Here is a 14,479-nt window from a genome sequence, read left to right as displayed (position 1 = left end):
GCTGACAGAGGCCATAGAAGTCAGAGTCAGACGGCGCAGCACAGGGTCACGGTGCCGAAGTGAGCCCACCGCACTCCAGCCAGGCCTTCCATTGACGGGAAGGAAGTTACTTACCCAGGTCTCACGGCCACCCGGTGGCAGGCAGGACAGATGGTCAGCTGTCCAGAGCGCTCTGCGAGAGGTGGTCTGCAGCCAGGTCCTACTTGCGGGGGGAGGCCCAAAGAGGAATGGTAGAGTCTCTGTGCTGCGCTGTGCACTTGCATCCTTTACACATCTGCTTGTTCGCTTCTCACAAGTCCATAAGGAAGAGGAGCAGGGAAGGGGACTAACATCAGGAGAGGCAAGTGCCTGGCCGAGACCTCCCGTTGGAGATAGGCCAGCACAGGGGCCTGGTCTCCTGACTCAAGCACTCTTAGCGGTCCACTACTAGCAGGCAGCAAGGGCTGCAGCCCCTGTATCTGTGAGTCAGATGCAAAGGGCAGTCACTGTGCAGGCGCCGGAAGCCTACATTAGCCCATCACTGAGGCTCTGATGGGTGTCTTCTAGGGTCTTTAGTCACCAGGCAACCTTGAAACATAATTCCTCAAGAGATGATGGAGGCAGAGACAGAGGCCACCACCCTGTCCCCGCTAAGCCCCAAATGACCACTCCTGACACCAGCTGATGTTGAGAGAACATTTATTCCACTCAGTCAGCTCCCGCACATGTCAGCAACCTGTAGAAATATCCAGGCTGGACGACCACTTCCGTGCACTCCTGCAGAGTCGGGGTGGAGGGGGTCCCTGATGCTCCCACTGCCCCAAGGAGGTAAGAGCCTGAGGCCCCCGACATCCACTTTTGACCCAGGGGAGCCAGCCCACAGCCCAGTAAAAGGCACCCTTGAGTTAACTCACATACCCTCTCCCCACGTGCACTGCCCATTACCGGCCACCGACAAGCTTCCAGCGCTTGAGGCACCAGTCAGTCGACAAGTGTTTCCTGAGAGTTAGGAGCCCAGTCCTGTGCTAGACCCTGGTAGGGCTCAAGAGGAAATGACAGTCCCTTGCCCTCAGGGAGCTAACTGTCTAGTTGGGGACTCAAGACACACACGGAAGAGACTGGAGCGTCCGTGGAACAGCACGCAGTTCAGGGACAGGGGCTCACGCAGGGCCTGTTCGGAGCGGGGAGGAGGAATGTGGGCTGGGTGGTTTGGGAAGCTGGGCCCCGTGGATCAGAAGGGCTTAGCTGGGTAGAGGAGAGGAAAGGGGACATGTCCGAGCAATAGAGGGGAAGGCACAGAGGCAGGAACAAGCACAGCACAGTGATGGGCAGAGGGGGACACAAACTGCACCGTTAGCACAGAAGGGGAGTGTGTGGAGGTTTCCTCTAGGTCGGCCAAGGATCAGAGCCAGATTGGAAGCTCCTGGGGCTGGGAGCACCTTCTCGTTCTCGGATCTCCCCCTGAGCGTTCTGCTATTCCAGGGTGAGGCATACAGTAGGAGGTAAGAATGTATGATCCAAACTGCATCGAAGACAGCAAGACTCCAGTGCAGGGATCCACAGGCTGCCCTCCGACCACCCTGACCCAAACCCATCCCAGCCCTGGTCAGTTTTGCCTTTTCTGATGTTCATTCCGGGGAAGCAGGTGAGAACTTGTAGCTTCCAGGCTGACTGGTTCAGGTGTGAAGATGGGAGGAGTCCTCGCCCTGCTGCCAGCCTGGGCCCTGTTCCCTTCAACTGCACTGCTGCACACTCAGAGAACACACAGAAAGCTCCTCCACCGACCTCTCACCCTGCCCAGAGCCACAGGCACCAGGAGTGAGGCCCTCATCCTCTTCCTCCCCAGCCCGCTGGGCTGAACACTTGGCCAGTTGGGAGGTACCGCTGACTGGGCTTGGTTGGTGGAAGCAGGATTCTTTCTCCCTGGGGCAGACTCAGACCAAACTCAAGCTCCCACCAGCGTCCACGGCAGTCCAGCTTCCCCTGAGACCACACAGTGAAATCAGAGCCCAGGCCAGGAGCAAAGGGCTCCTTTGTGGAAGCCAGCGGCCAGTCAGGCAGAACAAGAAACAAAACCAGAAGAGAAAATCTAGCCCAGGGGACCTCTGCCAATGTCTGGGAAGGGAAATGAGGTTCCAGAAACCTGATGCATCATTCGTTAGGTCTGGGAGAAGGGACTGACTAAAAAGGTCTCCTCCTCAGAATTCTTTATTCCTGAACACGGGAAGGAGGCTTGGCCAGGGGGAGGGAGGGGCACCACTTGTACAGTGGCCTTGACTCAGGGCTCAATGTGTGACAGGTAAGGAAAGGGCAGCAGGTGAAGTCCCCAGGGCTGAGGTTCTTAGCCTGGAGTCCAGGGATGGGTTTCATTCAGGGAGCCCAGTGGCTCCTGAAATTGCTTGGGGTTTTTGAGTCTACATCAGTTATCTGTTTTCCTAGGGAAGGTCCGTAACCTTCATCAGATTTTCCAAGGGCTTCGTGTCTCCAAAGTGCTTAGAAGCACTGCTCAGAAAGGAAAATGAAGCCTGCAGGTTTCATTCACATCTGGCAGAAGGTTTTGCCTCTAGAACCAGGTCTGCCACCAACTTGCTGTGTTAGCTTAGACCAATCACTTCCTGTCTCTGAACTCTAGCCAAGTGGTGGACCAGGCAGGAGCAGAGAAGCCAGCTCTCCACACAGGCATCGTCCTACCACCAGTGGCAGAGAGTGGGGGCCTGTAGCCAGACAGCCAGGATGAGGTCTGCCCCAGCTGTGATTCCCACCAGGCCTGGGGAGTTTGTCCACCAGAGCTTGGAATCTGCCTCCAATTCTAGGCTCCAACCAGTCACCTCCACTGGTCACCACAGTGCACCTCTTGAGGCAGGTCTTCTTACTGGATGTGTCCTGATGCCCGGGTGCAGTGCCAGCCAGGCCTCCATGGAACCCCATTCCTGGTCTCTGTGTCCAGATGGGTCCTGCACCTATCGGGTCATAAGATCCTGCCCACTCCGCAACTGTCCACAGAAACAAAGAGATCAGGATCAGGTATGGAGCCGTGACATGGTCCTGCCCAGCCACCCCCTGGGGCTATGAGGGAGCGATCAGCTGGCCTACCCTGAATCTGTCCTAGGGTTTGAATGAATCCTCTTTGTCCCCTACCAAGCACTGCAAGGATTACTAATCCCATTTACAGATGAGACACCTTGGGTTCAGGGCATTTTGGTGACTGACTCCAGGTGTCCCAAGTCTCTGTTTAATTTCATCTTTGCCACCAATGCTAGTCTACAGCACCTGGGAGTGGTAGGCAGAGGACAGTCTCCGAGGAGCCATAGCCACACAGCACTGAGGATGGGCAGAGGGGGTAGTGGGGAGGGACGAGTCTCCAGCACCCAGCACAGGACTGAACGTGCAGGTCCCCTCGAAGCCCCAGCTCCCTTCCTCCCAAACCACTCCCAGGGATGCCACGTCCCCTTGAAACACCCGTACCACCCCTGACATCCCTGCCCCAGCTCCTATCACATGGCCCCAAATCCTCCCTGCTCCATCGTCCACTTTTTAGCAGTGAAGCTAAAAGGTTCTGAGATTCAGAATCCAAAACAAAGCCCTGGCTTCCACCCATTGTACCCCTAAGTACCAACTGTGGCGTAGGCAAGCTTGGCAAACCTGTTTCCTCATCTGCCAAAAGGCTGAAGAGGCCCGTGCCTCAGAGCGCCAGCTTGGAATCAGAGGTCCTGGAGCAGAGTCCTGGCTGCCCCCTTTCTCACTGCCAGACCTTAACCAGGCCTCTTAGCTGCGGGCCTCATGTTCTCTTGCCCAGATGACCCAAGTCCCTCGAGGCTCCAGCTCTTCCCACATCAGTCTGCCCTCACAGTGCCTCTGATTCTCCTCCTAAAGCATAAGTCTGAGATCATAGCATTCATCTCATTAAAAATCTCAGTGTCCCCGCCCCCTGACCACGAAGTCCTTTGTAGGGCAAACCTCCCCTTGGGACACCTGGAGTCAGTCACTAAACTATCAGGAACCCCCCCGGTGAAAACATCCTTCTACACACTTGCCCTTCCTAGAACAATTTTATTTGTCCCCATGACCTGGTTCAAACCATCAAACTCTCCTGGGTGACAAAGAGAAGCCAGTCACCCTCCTCGGTCTCACCCCAGAGCGCTTTGTAGGTTGGCCCCACGTCACACACCGAGTGTGAGCACCCCATGACAGGGCCTGTAGTCCTCATGTGTGTCTCTGGGAGAGCTCAGCGCGGCACAGTCAGTGTCACATGGTGTGGCAGAATCAACTAAGGCTCTGTGCACCAGTGACCTCACCCTCTCTCATCCAGTAGCTGCAATATATCCCAGCGAGGAAGAGTCCCTCATCTATATCCCAAACTTACAGATGAGCAAACTGAAACATGAAGTGAAATGACATCTCAAGGACAGCAGAGAGTGTGTACAGGAGCCAGGAGGCCTGGGGGCTGAGGTTGGGCGTGGGGATTGTGGAAAGTGGCCTCTCCAAGTCTCTTTCAACTCTGACATTCTGGGGATGAAGATCCGGTAAGCAGCTCATCACAGAGAAACCTACAGCCCGGTACCCAGACCGCCCCACCTGCCATCAAGAATCAACACCACCCACCCCACCCCCACCACCCCCAGCCCTGAGAGGGGCTCTGGTCAGCCCCGCAGGTCTCACCTGCTCTAGGCCAGATGGGCTAGAGAAGAACCATGGCAGGAGCCCGAAGCAGCTGTGTGCAGCCAGCCAGACGGTCCCGAAGGAGGAACGCAAGCGGGCGGCAGGAGCCTGGCGGCGGCCCACACCTTCACGAGCCCAAGCCAGCGCTGCCCCTCTCCCGGGATCCCATCCAGAGAGGGAGCCGCGGCCCAGGGGTCTGGGACGCACGTGCGGGGCGGGAAGCAGCCGTCGGCAGCAGGCCCCGGGCGCATCATAGCACGCGTCCTAAGTGGGCCGCCTGGCCCTCGGGCCCGTGGCCGTGGCTGCGCTGATGGGTCTTGAGCGAGCCCTCGCGTGCGAAGCTCTTGCCGCAGCGTGGGCAGAAGTAGGGCCGCCGCTCCCCGAAGACGCCGGGGCGGCGCGGGTGCGGCGCGGGCATGCGCGCGTGGGTGCGCTGGTGGTTGAGCAGGAAGCGCGGCTCGCGGAAGCAGCGGCCGCACTGCGCGCACTGGTGCGGCTTCTCGCCGCTGTGGATGCGCTGGTGCGTGAGCAGGTTCTGCTTGAGGCTGAAGCAGCGGCCGCACTCGGGGCAGGGGAAGGGCCGCTCCCCGGTGTGCGTGCGCTGGTGCACCTCGAGGTTGTGCTTGACGCTGAAGGCCTTGCCGCACTCGGGACACACGAAGGCAGCCGCGCGGCCCGCTCCGGCGTGCGCCTTCTGGTGCCGCACCAGGCTGGGCTGCTGCGAGAAGGTCTGGCCGCACAGCGGGCAGCGGTAGGGCTGCTCCTCCGCAGGGTGGTGGATGACCAGGCCTCGCTCGTCCCCCAGACCCTCCTCCCCGTCCCCCGCAGGGGACCCGCCCCCGGAGGACGCCAGCTCGGTCATGGGCACTTCCAGCTGCAATCACCAGTCCCTAGGGAGACAGAAGCGGGGGCGGGGGTGGGGGGTGGAGAGAGAGGGGTCGGGGAACCCGAGGGTTAGCCAGCCCCCAGCCTGGCAGGGACACTCACCTTCCACAACCTCCACCTTTCGCCCCGTTTTGTTCAAGCTCAAGTTCCCCTGCTGGGAATTGGTGTTCTTCTTCCTCCACTGCCTTTTAAGCACGGCCTACACTCCTTCCAGTCCCTTCCCAAGGGCACCTTCTAGAAGCCTTCCCTGACCTTTCCACCCCAGGCTTAAACACCGTGTGACACAACCATGTGGCTCTCACTCATCATACTGCACGAGGGTCAGTCATGCCACCTCTGTCCCCCGACTCCCAGCTCCTTAAGGACAGAGCTGCCTTCTTTCAACCCCAGCACCTAGCACCATGCCAGCCAGCCACACAAGACACTAGACAGATGGTGATGAGTTTCAGTTAGGATTTTCAGTTTCAGTTTCAGCTAGGATTTTCAGTTAGTTTCGTCTAGACTGTCTTATCCCTCCAACATGATCTCAAGGACAGGGGGAGGTAGGGAAGTGCACCCCAAACTTGGAGAAAAGGGTGGCATTATCAATGATTTAAAGATATTTTTGCGAAGCTTAAAACAGGAAAAAAAACACAACCCTGTAAACTTGAAAGTGACCTCAGTTAAACATTAAAGGCGGCAGCTCTTTGTTTATCGAAATGAGGCATGTGTTCAAAAGGTTTCCAAGTCACTGAACCAGGGTGTGGGCTCCCAGGGGGACTGGTCTCAGCGTGATTCCTCTTGGTATCCTCACAGCAAAGCCTGGCCCAGGGCTGAGCAGCACGCCCAGGGCTGAGCAGCACACTCAGTGCCCAGCCAACACCCCCAAACCCAGCTCCCTTCATGCTGGTTCTCCCAAGGATCCTCTTCCCAAGGCACTGTGTTCCTCTTAAATTGTTTCCCATTGTCCTCACAACAGCCCTGAGAAAGGGGCGGAGCAGGGTTATTGAGCCCCACTTTAAAGATGGGGAAACTGAGGCTCAGTGAGGTCAACATCCTTGCCAAGGTCACAGAGCAAGCTGAGCCTGGACTAGGCCTCAAGTCTCCTGTCTCACTGTTGAAAGCTCTTTACAATGTACTAGCTGCTCAACAACTAAACACTCCTCAAAACACACACACACCCCACTGCCACCATCACAGCCGTCACAGAGCCATGCATTCCAAAGGGCCACTTCTCCTGTAGACGCACTGTCTACTGCCACCACTCCCACGACCCCCACCAAAACTTGGGCTCCTGCAGGGCCCTAAGGCCTGCCTCATCCATTCTCCCCAACCCCATCAGGGAAGCCGGCTGAATATTCAACTGGACCTCCCCGAAGGCCTCTCTTCACTTCCAGCCTCAGTCAACCTATCTGCAGAGTGGGGTCTCAGGGCCACCTCCTCTGTCTTCCGTACCCTCGAGGCCAGGGTGGAACTGACCCTGGGGAAGGAGACAAGTCCTACTTGCAAGAGACCCCACCCACAAGTCTTTTCCACAGGCAGCTGCACTGACATCTGCAAAGACAGATCATCAAAGTCCCCTTGGCCAATCTCAGCCTGGCCCTGTGACTGGGCAGCCTCCTCACTCTCCCCAGCTATACCCCTGACTGAGGCCCCGCCTGCACGCCGAGAGGCCCCCCGTCTCTCCCCCAAGTTCTTTCATCCCATGCCACACTCACAGCCCAGCTGAGCCCCTGCTCCTCCGGTCTCCAGCCGCAGATCTTTGCTGCTCAACGCAAATACGGTAACTCTCCCGCAGCGACTCCCGCGCCCCTTCTCCCCGCCCCCATAAAGACGGCAAGCCTCCCGCGACGTTGCTGTTATCAAATAGCTGCATTAATCGGGAGAGCTGACCCCACCCCACCCGACCTTACACACAACCTTGCCAACTTCTGCGGCCGGAGCAACCCTGGAGAAATATGGTAAACTCTGCGTCGCAACCCCACCCCCACGAAAATACGTAGGCCTCCACCCTGCTGCCGCAACCCACCCCGCCCGACTGCAAGCCCCAGCTCCCAGAGGGAATGAATGCAGCCCACCCCCCGCGGCCGCAGCGCCCCCCCGCGGAGCCACGCAATCCTGGATAAATACGTAATTAAGTCGCGGCGCTCCCTCTCCCGGAAAGGAGCTGCGCGGGACCCGGCAAATACGGTAGCGCGCCCGCAGTGACCCGCCCCCGAGGGTCCGGCTCTGGCCTCGGTAAATACGGTAACCTCCCGCCGCGGCCCCAGCGCGGCCCCGCGCGGACTCACATGGCGCCGCCTCCCGAGCCTTGCGTCTCCGCTGCAGCGCCGCAGTCGCCGGCGTCGTCGCAGCCGCACAGCAGCCCCGTGAGGCTGGGAGGTCTAACTCTTCGGCAGCCCGGCTGGCGGAAAACGGGGCTGCTAGCGCTGCGCCCGCCCGGGCCGGAGCGGCGACCATGCGGAGGCCGGTTCTGGGGCCTGAACGTCCCAGGGAGCGGGCCCTCTCAAGCCCCCCGATCCGCCGACCCAGACATTCCCCCTTTCTGGATTCCCTGAGGCCTGCATTCGGCCGTTACAGCACCATCCCTATTTTCCTAATCCCAAGGCCAGGCCCACAAACCGCCCCCAGCGACCAGGAAAGAGGGTCGGACGGAGGCGCCGGCCTTTCCCCGGGTGATAGGGGCTGAGCGTCGGGGCCCGGCGGCGGAGCGGCCCTGGGCGAGGGTTTCAGGACTGGAGACAACAGTCAAAGGGGCCGAATCGAGGAGCTGCCCTCGCTGACAGTTTCGCCAGTCTGCCTGACTATATGGCCTGGGTTATATCACTAGAGTGACCAGAGGGAAAGGAAGAAGACATCAGGCCCCTGCTGACCCCACCTCCTCAGAACCCGCAGTCAAGCCAGAGATATCCCATAAAAGAGCAACTTACGACGTCTGGAGTAGCAGCGGGCGTGAGAGGGCAGAACCAAACTACAGCTTCCAGCTGCCATTTAATGATACTGTCCCTTACTCGGATATAACTTTGCCTTTTACAAAGCCCTTTTCCATGTATGATCTCGTGGGAACCTTCCAATAACCATGTGCACCCTAGCTTGTGTGGGTATTATTATCCCATTTTATAGAAGGGAAAATAAAATTGAAACACAGAGTGGCTTCCTCCAACACTCACAGCTCTAAGTAGCAGAGCCCAGATGGGGACACGGCACCGTGACCCAGCTTACGTTCCACTGCACCTGCCCTGGGACTGAGACCCTCAGACATAAATAGGGTGTGACTACAGGGAAGTAAAAACCTGGGCCCCAGTGAGAACGTGCCTGAGGGTGTACATTTGACAGACAAAAGAACAGAGGCCTGAGAGGAAAAGTGATTTTAAAAGTCACAAGTGGTAGAAGAACATTAAATAGGCTTTTTTCTCTGTGGCCTCTCTGTAGCTGCCAGGTAGAGAAACGTGACTCTCTCTCCAAGGCCCAGGCAGGGATCCTTGCAGCAGACAGTGGATGTGGCAGTTGGGGTGGCGCTGTCCCTGATGGAGGGCGTTGAGAGATGCGGGACTCCCGATATCATAGGGTCCCCTCTGCAGCTCTGCAGGTGCCCACTGTGCCTTCTGGAGCCTGGGAACTGAAGAATTCCAGGTGGCAGCCCCTAGGCTGTAAAATCAGCCCCTTCCTCCCAACACAAGGCCTGGAGGTCAGGCCTGCTTGCTTTCACAGCTCGCTTGGTGGACCAGTCTGCCCCACCAGGCCCCACCCGTCTGGCTTGTGGCCTCTGGAGAATCCACTGCTACCCCAACCCCCACCCCATCCCTTCACTGCTCCTGGAGACACCTCACTGCTGGACGTGGGACTTTAGGAGTTCCACGTCCCAAGGAAATTGGCATTTTAAACAGAGACAACGGGAAGGGAATACTGGGAAGACAAAGAAATGAGTGCATAGGACAGATGTTGAGTTCTCATGCAGTGACACCAGCACCCCAGGTGCTGATGACCAACCCCACCCGTGCCTCCACTCAAAGCACATCAACACTGCCCAGCTTTCCAGCCCCTGCTGTCACCTGCCAGAGCCCCCAGTGTTCATCTCCTTTGCAGACCATAAGAGAAATGGGGACACTCGGTGAACACCATGTTTTTCAAAAGCAAAATCAATAATATGCCTGAGGATGTCTCCCATATTTTTAGCAGCATTTCTAGGTAAGCCGAACCAAAATAGAAAGGAAAAGAACACAGCTAGGGGATGGGGGTGGACACAGACATGGGCAGTACCACCTCAAACCTGCCCTGTCTCAACGGGGAAGCCAAGGGCTCCCAGAGGCCTCCATTCTCTGCTCTGCCACGGTGGTTTGAGCTCAGGCACTTCACTTCTCTAGTTTCGTGCACATACACCCCCCTCCCCTGTCTCCCCCAAGGTTCCCCCTCACCCCATTCTTAGGTGCTGCAGTGAGCACGATAGAGTGCCAATATGGAAACACCCTGCAAACACAGCCCTGCCTCATGCTTCCTCATACAGGCAGCGCAGTGGCTGGCACAGGGATCACCACTATCCTGACAGATCCATATGGCAGCTGGACTCTGGACCCTAACAAAGGCCTGCACTGCCCACAACCAAGGCGTCCTGGAGAACAGCAGACCATGGCTCCCGTGTGGGTAGATGTGTAGCTCATGGCTCCAGTGTAGGTAGACGTGTAGCTCATGGCTCCTGTAGACCATGGGTAGACGTGTAGCTCAAGTGAACCCTGTCCCAGACTCTGCACTGTAGTCACCCTGGGGCACAACAGGTGGACAAACAGATCACCCCATGGGCCTCCTCGGAGCAGCTCCAGACCCTGCTCCCCGCATCCTCCAGCTCCTCCTGCGGGGCTGCGTCCCCAGGGCTTCCTCACTCAGCAGGGCAACCACCTCCCCCTTGACAAGCCTCTCCCATCTCCCCAGGACTGGACAGCAGTCTGATCTCTCTCTCCAAAGCACCTTATGCTGATCCCAGATTTGGAATTTAGCATACTTTTGTTTTCCGCACCAGGTTATGAACTTCAAAGGGCAGGGACTATTTTAGCATCTCTTTGTCCCACGCGTCGAGCGTATAATAGGTCCTCAGTCAACGTCTGTTGAATGAACATATGCTCCTCTGCAAGCTACATCTGATAGCTCAGGCAGCGCAGAGAGAAAAGATGGCCCCAAGGGTTTGGAGGAGAAGGAGAGCTGATGCAATGCAAGGAACGAGGAGGTGCAGGCAAAGCTGCCGCCCCAGCCACAACTGAGGGCTGAGTTGCTCTGCAGAGACCTAGATGAAGACGTGAGGCTCAGCGTGAGGCCTCATCTGCTCCAAAGTTCTCTTTCCTTGGAATTAAAACCCAGGATGTGACCTATGACATCAATTCAAACCCTTAAACTTGCAGCAGGCCTGCTTCACACTGGGGATGGTTAATTCTTCATGTGGGTTAAGCTAAACAAGGGAAAAACCCTTTTCTCCCTTTCCGTGGGCACAATTGCTCTGCAAGTAACCACTCAAGTTTATTAAAACAACAATAACTACCATTTACTGAGTGCTTGCTGTGTGCCAGGCACTATACCGCGTGCTTTACATAAGTTACTTGCCCAAGGACCTATGGTTTAAATGACAAAGCCAGAATTGAACCCCAGAACTATCTGGCTCTGCTGGAGGTGGTGAGCAGAGGGGAGAAGGTGAAGGGAAAAGAAACAATGTTTCTAGCTTCTTATCAATAGGAGTGTCATCCTATCATCCCTGGGGCTGTACTGCCCAGTAGCTATGCGGGGCTATTTAAATTAATTAAAATTGAATAAAGTTCAGTTCCTCAGCTGTACCAGCCACATTTAAATACTCAATAGCTATATGTGGCTAGTGGCTATGGTCTGGACAGCACAGAAATAGAGTGCTGTCATCATCACGAAAAGTCCTCTGTTGAACAGCCTGTTCAGGACACCTCCTCCAAACCCAATCAACCCAAGAGAGGCTGTTCTCTTTTTAGCCTAAGACATAACTTAAGGGAGTCCATTCGTTTCCCTCTCTCACTGCCCCTGCCACAATCCAGGAAGAACAGTGATACGTGAACACACACTATTTTTGGCCCCAATACTCCTCCTCCTGCCTAAAGGTCAAAGATATTTCTTTACTAAATTCAAACCACTGAAAAATAATAACAAAAGGTTTCACATCCCCCACTCCCACCAGTTTCTCTCTGCCAAGTCCACTAGGGGCTTGCCCTCTCTCTCGGCCTGTGTATTGCATGGCTCAGCGGCTGCCTCTGGTCACTGCAGTCTACCCTCCGTCAGGCAGCTCCCCTGGGACTCGGCAGTGGGACACCAAACCCTCTCAATGAGGCTGACCGCTTTACCAGATGACTTGAAGCTCATGTCCCTCGCCAAAAAACAACCATTTTCCGAGAACCTACACCATTTTTCTTAGCTCCAGACTTGCTCCTAACAAAGAAATACAAGGATGATGCAGGCAGTTCCAGAAGCCCCAACATCACCAAGCTCACCTGGCTCCCCATGCCAGCCACTGCACCGCCTGTACGAAGCAGAGTGGCTGCGTTTGCAGGATGTTTCCACATCTGTGACCACGTGGCTACAGATCCCCACTGCAGACCTGCACTTACCTGGCCTTGGAAAGGATACAAAGGTCTGCACTTACCTGGCCGTAGACCCGATCTAAATCCTTTAAAGTCTTGATTTATTTACTCATGGCTGTTTTCTGTTCCCTTGGCAACCACCTTAATCTCAGCATGCTCCAGAGTATTTTGGATTGTAACCCACTAGGATAACAGATCTGACCATCTTGTCTTGGACTTAATGACAATGCCTCTTCCTAAATATCCTCTGCCCCAGGTTTATCATTTTAAAATGAAAGAGAACGAAAACTGAGGAGGACAGTACCACCCCATCCTTGCAGAAGGCTACAGTGTGACAGGAGAAGCAGCTTGGGCTAATATGAGGCCTGGGATCTGCTGTCAATTTGCAGCAGGACCTGGTGGACAGGTCACACTATCCCCACCCCCACCCTCCTTTCCCATGTGTTACTGCCCTGCCTGACTCATGGCAAGATTAAATGAGATAATGAATGAGAAAGCCTTGCTAAGAGAGCTGGGGCTGGGAACCATTTTTTAAATAGTTGAACATATAGCTGGTCCCAAGCCCTGTGTGTATCAAAATGATTTTCCATAAAGGTCCTTGAGCTCTTCAAGGGTAGGGGCTGTGTCTCGGGCAGCATCTGAGCATGATGCCTGGCACACAGCAGGCTTCTTTAGTGAATGAATGCCGTGCAGTCCCGGCCTGGTCAGTGAGTCACACACCTCAGTCATTCTTTGCCTGAAGGATTTGACCCTGTCCCCCTTGTGACCCAAAGCGCCCATTTGTGGGAGGTTCAGTCACCTGGGGTCAGCAAGCAGGCATTCTCCTGAATTGGTGCTGGAGAAAAAAGCTGCAATTAGGCCTCATTTTTAATCCCAAGTCCTACCAGCACAGCTATTTGACTGATTTGATCATTAAACAGGCCACTTATGGAAAATAGCACATTCTGTTGTAAAGATGCTCCTGCAGGACTGATCTCGTCAGCATCTGCTGACACTGCACCCTCCGGCACCTGATTCACAGGGACCTAGTGTTTCCACAGATCTGTCCTTGCGGGCAGTGTTTCTCTAACCCAGGAATGAAAGACGGGACTCAGTGAGGCCTGAAGTGGGTGGGCTTGCTCAACTTGATTTCAGAATTTGGCAAGTGGCAAAGAGAAAAAAGCAAATGACTCCTGAGCCTCCCCCCTGGTTCAAGCAGGGTTTGATGAGCTGCAAGGCAGTCAAGCACTCCCTGGGGCGGTGCAGGATGGAAAGGGAGTTCCAGGAGAGGGGCAGGACATTAGAGTCAGTGGAGCCCCTAGGGCTGGTATCGGGTGGAGGGTGCCCAGGAAAATCCTTCTGGTTTGGTTTCCCGTGGTCCTAAGCGCTGAATGCTCAAGTAGGTGGTAGCAACCCCGGCGTACAACACCCCGTGTGATTTCACACTGCATGGTTTGTGATCAAAGAACTGGACAGGGATGCAGCAGCCCTGGCTGAGTGCTAACCATCATCAGCACTGTTACCCTGGTAAGCCATAACAGTCAGGGCGGTCCTCCGGATCCACCCATCACCTTCCATAGATCTACAACCGGAGTATTTTCCAGAAACAGAGGATTAAAGAACAGTGACCAGAAGCCAGGCTGAACCATGGCAGCTCCCAGAAGGTAACACTTCTCTGCATGCAGAGAAGGATCTGGAATGTGAGAAGGGGGAAAGTGCACTTCTTTCTTCTCTAGAGCCATGTTGGAGTCCTTTCTTCCTCCTACCTCCCAGCTACCCAACCCTGGCACCCCAATACCCATCACCACCCTCTCCAATTCCCTCCTCTCCTCTGGGAAGATACCATCTGAGGTCACAGCCTGGGCTGGAGTCCTGGGCTCTTCTGCCAGCACCAGGGACTTAGCCAACCCTGCTTTGGAAGGGCATGAGGGGTGACCTCTTGGGGGCAGGAGGCCGAGGAGGGTATGTGGGAAGACACTAAACTGACTTGGAGAGGGGAAGAGAGAAAACACCCCCGGCACGAACTGGGTGTGGGGAGTGCTGTGCTCCTAGCCTGGGGCAAATGGATCTCTAAGCACACACAGACCCGGGCTTCAGCAAGGGTGGTTCAGAAAGGAAAGTGAGACCATGTGGAATATTCCATCCATTTTCTCTTCTGCAACACCAGACTGATAAGGATCCAAGCCAGTCAAGACAGCCAGCCCACTTCAGACATGCCCCAGACAGGAATAGAAGCAGTGTGTTTGGCTCTCTCCTGCACAGCTACCTCCTCAGGCAGCCAAGCCTCAGCAGAGCGCACCCCGCTCATGCCTGCCTGACCATCACACGCATACCAGTTCTAGAGTCGGGCCCAACCACACACACACCTTGGGCAGGGGGCTGGCAGGGATGGAGAAGGACATCGAACCATTCAC

At 55.8% G+C, this 14,479-nt stretch overlaps 2 protein-coding genes across 6 annotated transcripts; both read right to left on the bottom strand.

The window, feature by feature from the left end:
• Nucleotides 1-661: 661 nt before the first annotated feature.
• On the bottom strand, nt 662-4,889 carry LOC131384313 (uncharacterized). The gene is made up of 4 exons (XM_058444644.1): nt 4,879-4,889; nt 4,639-4,834; nt 4,343-4,485; nt 662-2,972 (listed from the first exon to the last, which is right to left on the bottom strand). Exons 1-4 carry the CDS (start codon nt 4,887-4,889, stop codon nt 2,948-2,950), a joined length of 375 nt encoding a protein of 124 aa, XP_058300627.1. The 3' UTR covers nt 662-2,947.
• On the bottom strand, nt 4,833-7,882 carry LOC116814516 (zinc finger and SCAN domain-containing protein 2). Of its 5 annotated transcripts, none has more exons than XM_032762149.2 (2): nt 7,794-7,882; nt 4,833-5,528 (listed from the first exon to the last, which is right to left on the bottom strand). In XM_032762149.2, the coding sequence occupies exon 2, from the start codon at nt 5,498-5,500 to the stop codon at nt 4,889-4,891; it is 612 nt and encodes a 203-aa protein (XP_032618040.1). In that variant the 5' UTR covers nt 5,501-5,528; nt 7,794-7,882; the 3' UTR covers nt 4,833-4,888. The 5 variants fall into 5 exon arrangements, with proteins under 5 accessions (XP_032618040.1, XP_032618038.1, XP_032618039.1 ...); XM_032762147.2 differs by lacking the exon at nt 7,794-7,882 and adding an exon at nt 7,633-7,784; XM_032762148.2 differs by lacking the exon at nt 7,794-7,882 and adding an exon at nt 5,626-7,615.
• Nucleotides 7,883-14,479: the final 6,597 nt, after the last annotated feature.

This window comes from Hylobates moloch, unplaced genomic scaffold (genome assembly GCF_009828535.3).
Source record: "Hylobates moloch isolate HMO894 unplaced genomic scaffold, HMol_V3 SCAFFOLD_1, whole genome shotgun sequence".
In the NCBI taxonomy this organism is placed as follows: Eukaryota; Metazoa; Chordata; class Mammalia; order Primates; family Hylobatidae; genus Hylobates; species Hylobates moloch.
Note: the sequence above shows the minus strand (reverse complement) of the source record. Positions and strands in the feature narration are given on the sequence as shown.

Bases quoted from the DNA above. Each gene is read 5' to 3' on its own strand.
- LOC131384313 (XM_058444644.1), bottom strand. The intron at 4,486-4,638 runs GTGAGACCTGCG...CTTCATCCCCAG, and splicing joins GCCCATCTGGCCTAGAGCAG to AATGTCAGAGTTGAAAGAGA. The intron at 2,973-4,342 runs GTAAGTTTGGGA...TTCTGTGGACAG, and splicing joins ATGTTTCAGTTTGCTCATCT to TTGCGGAGTGGGCAGGATCT.
- LOC116814516 (XM_032762149.2), bottom strand. From the start codon at position 5,500: ATGACCGAGCTGGCGTCCTCCGGGGGCGGGTCCCCTGCGGGGGACGGG.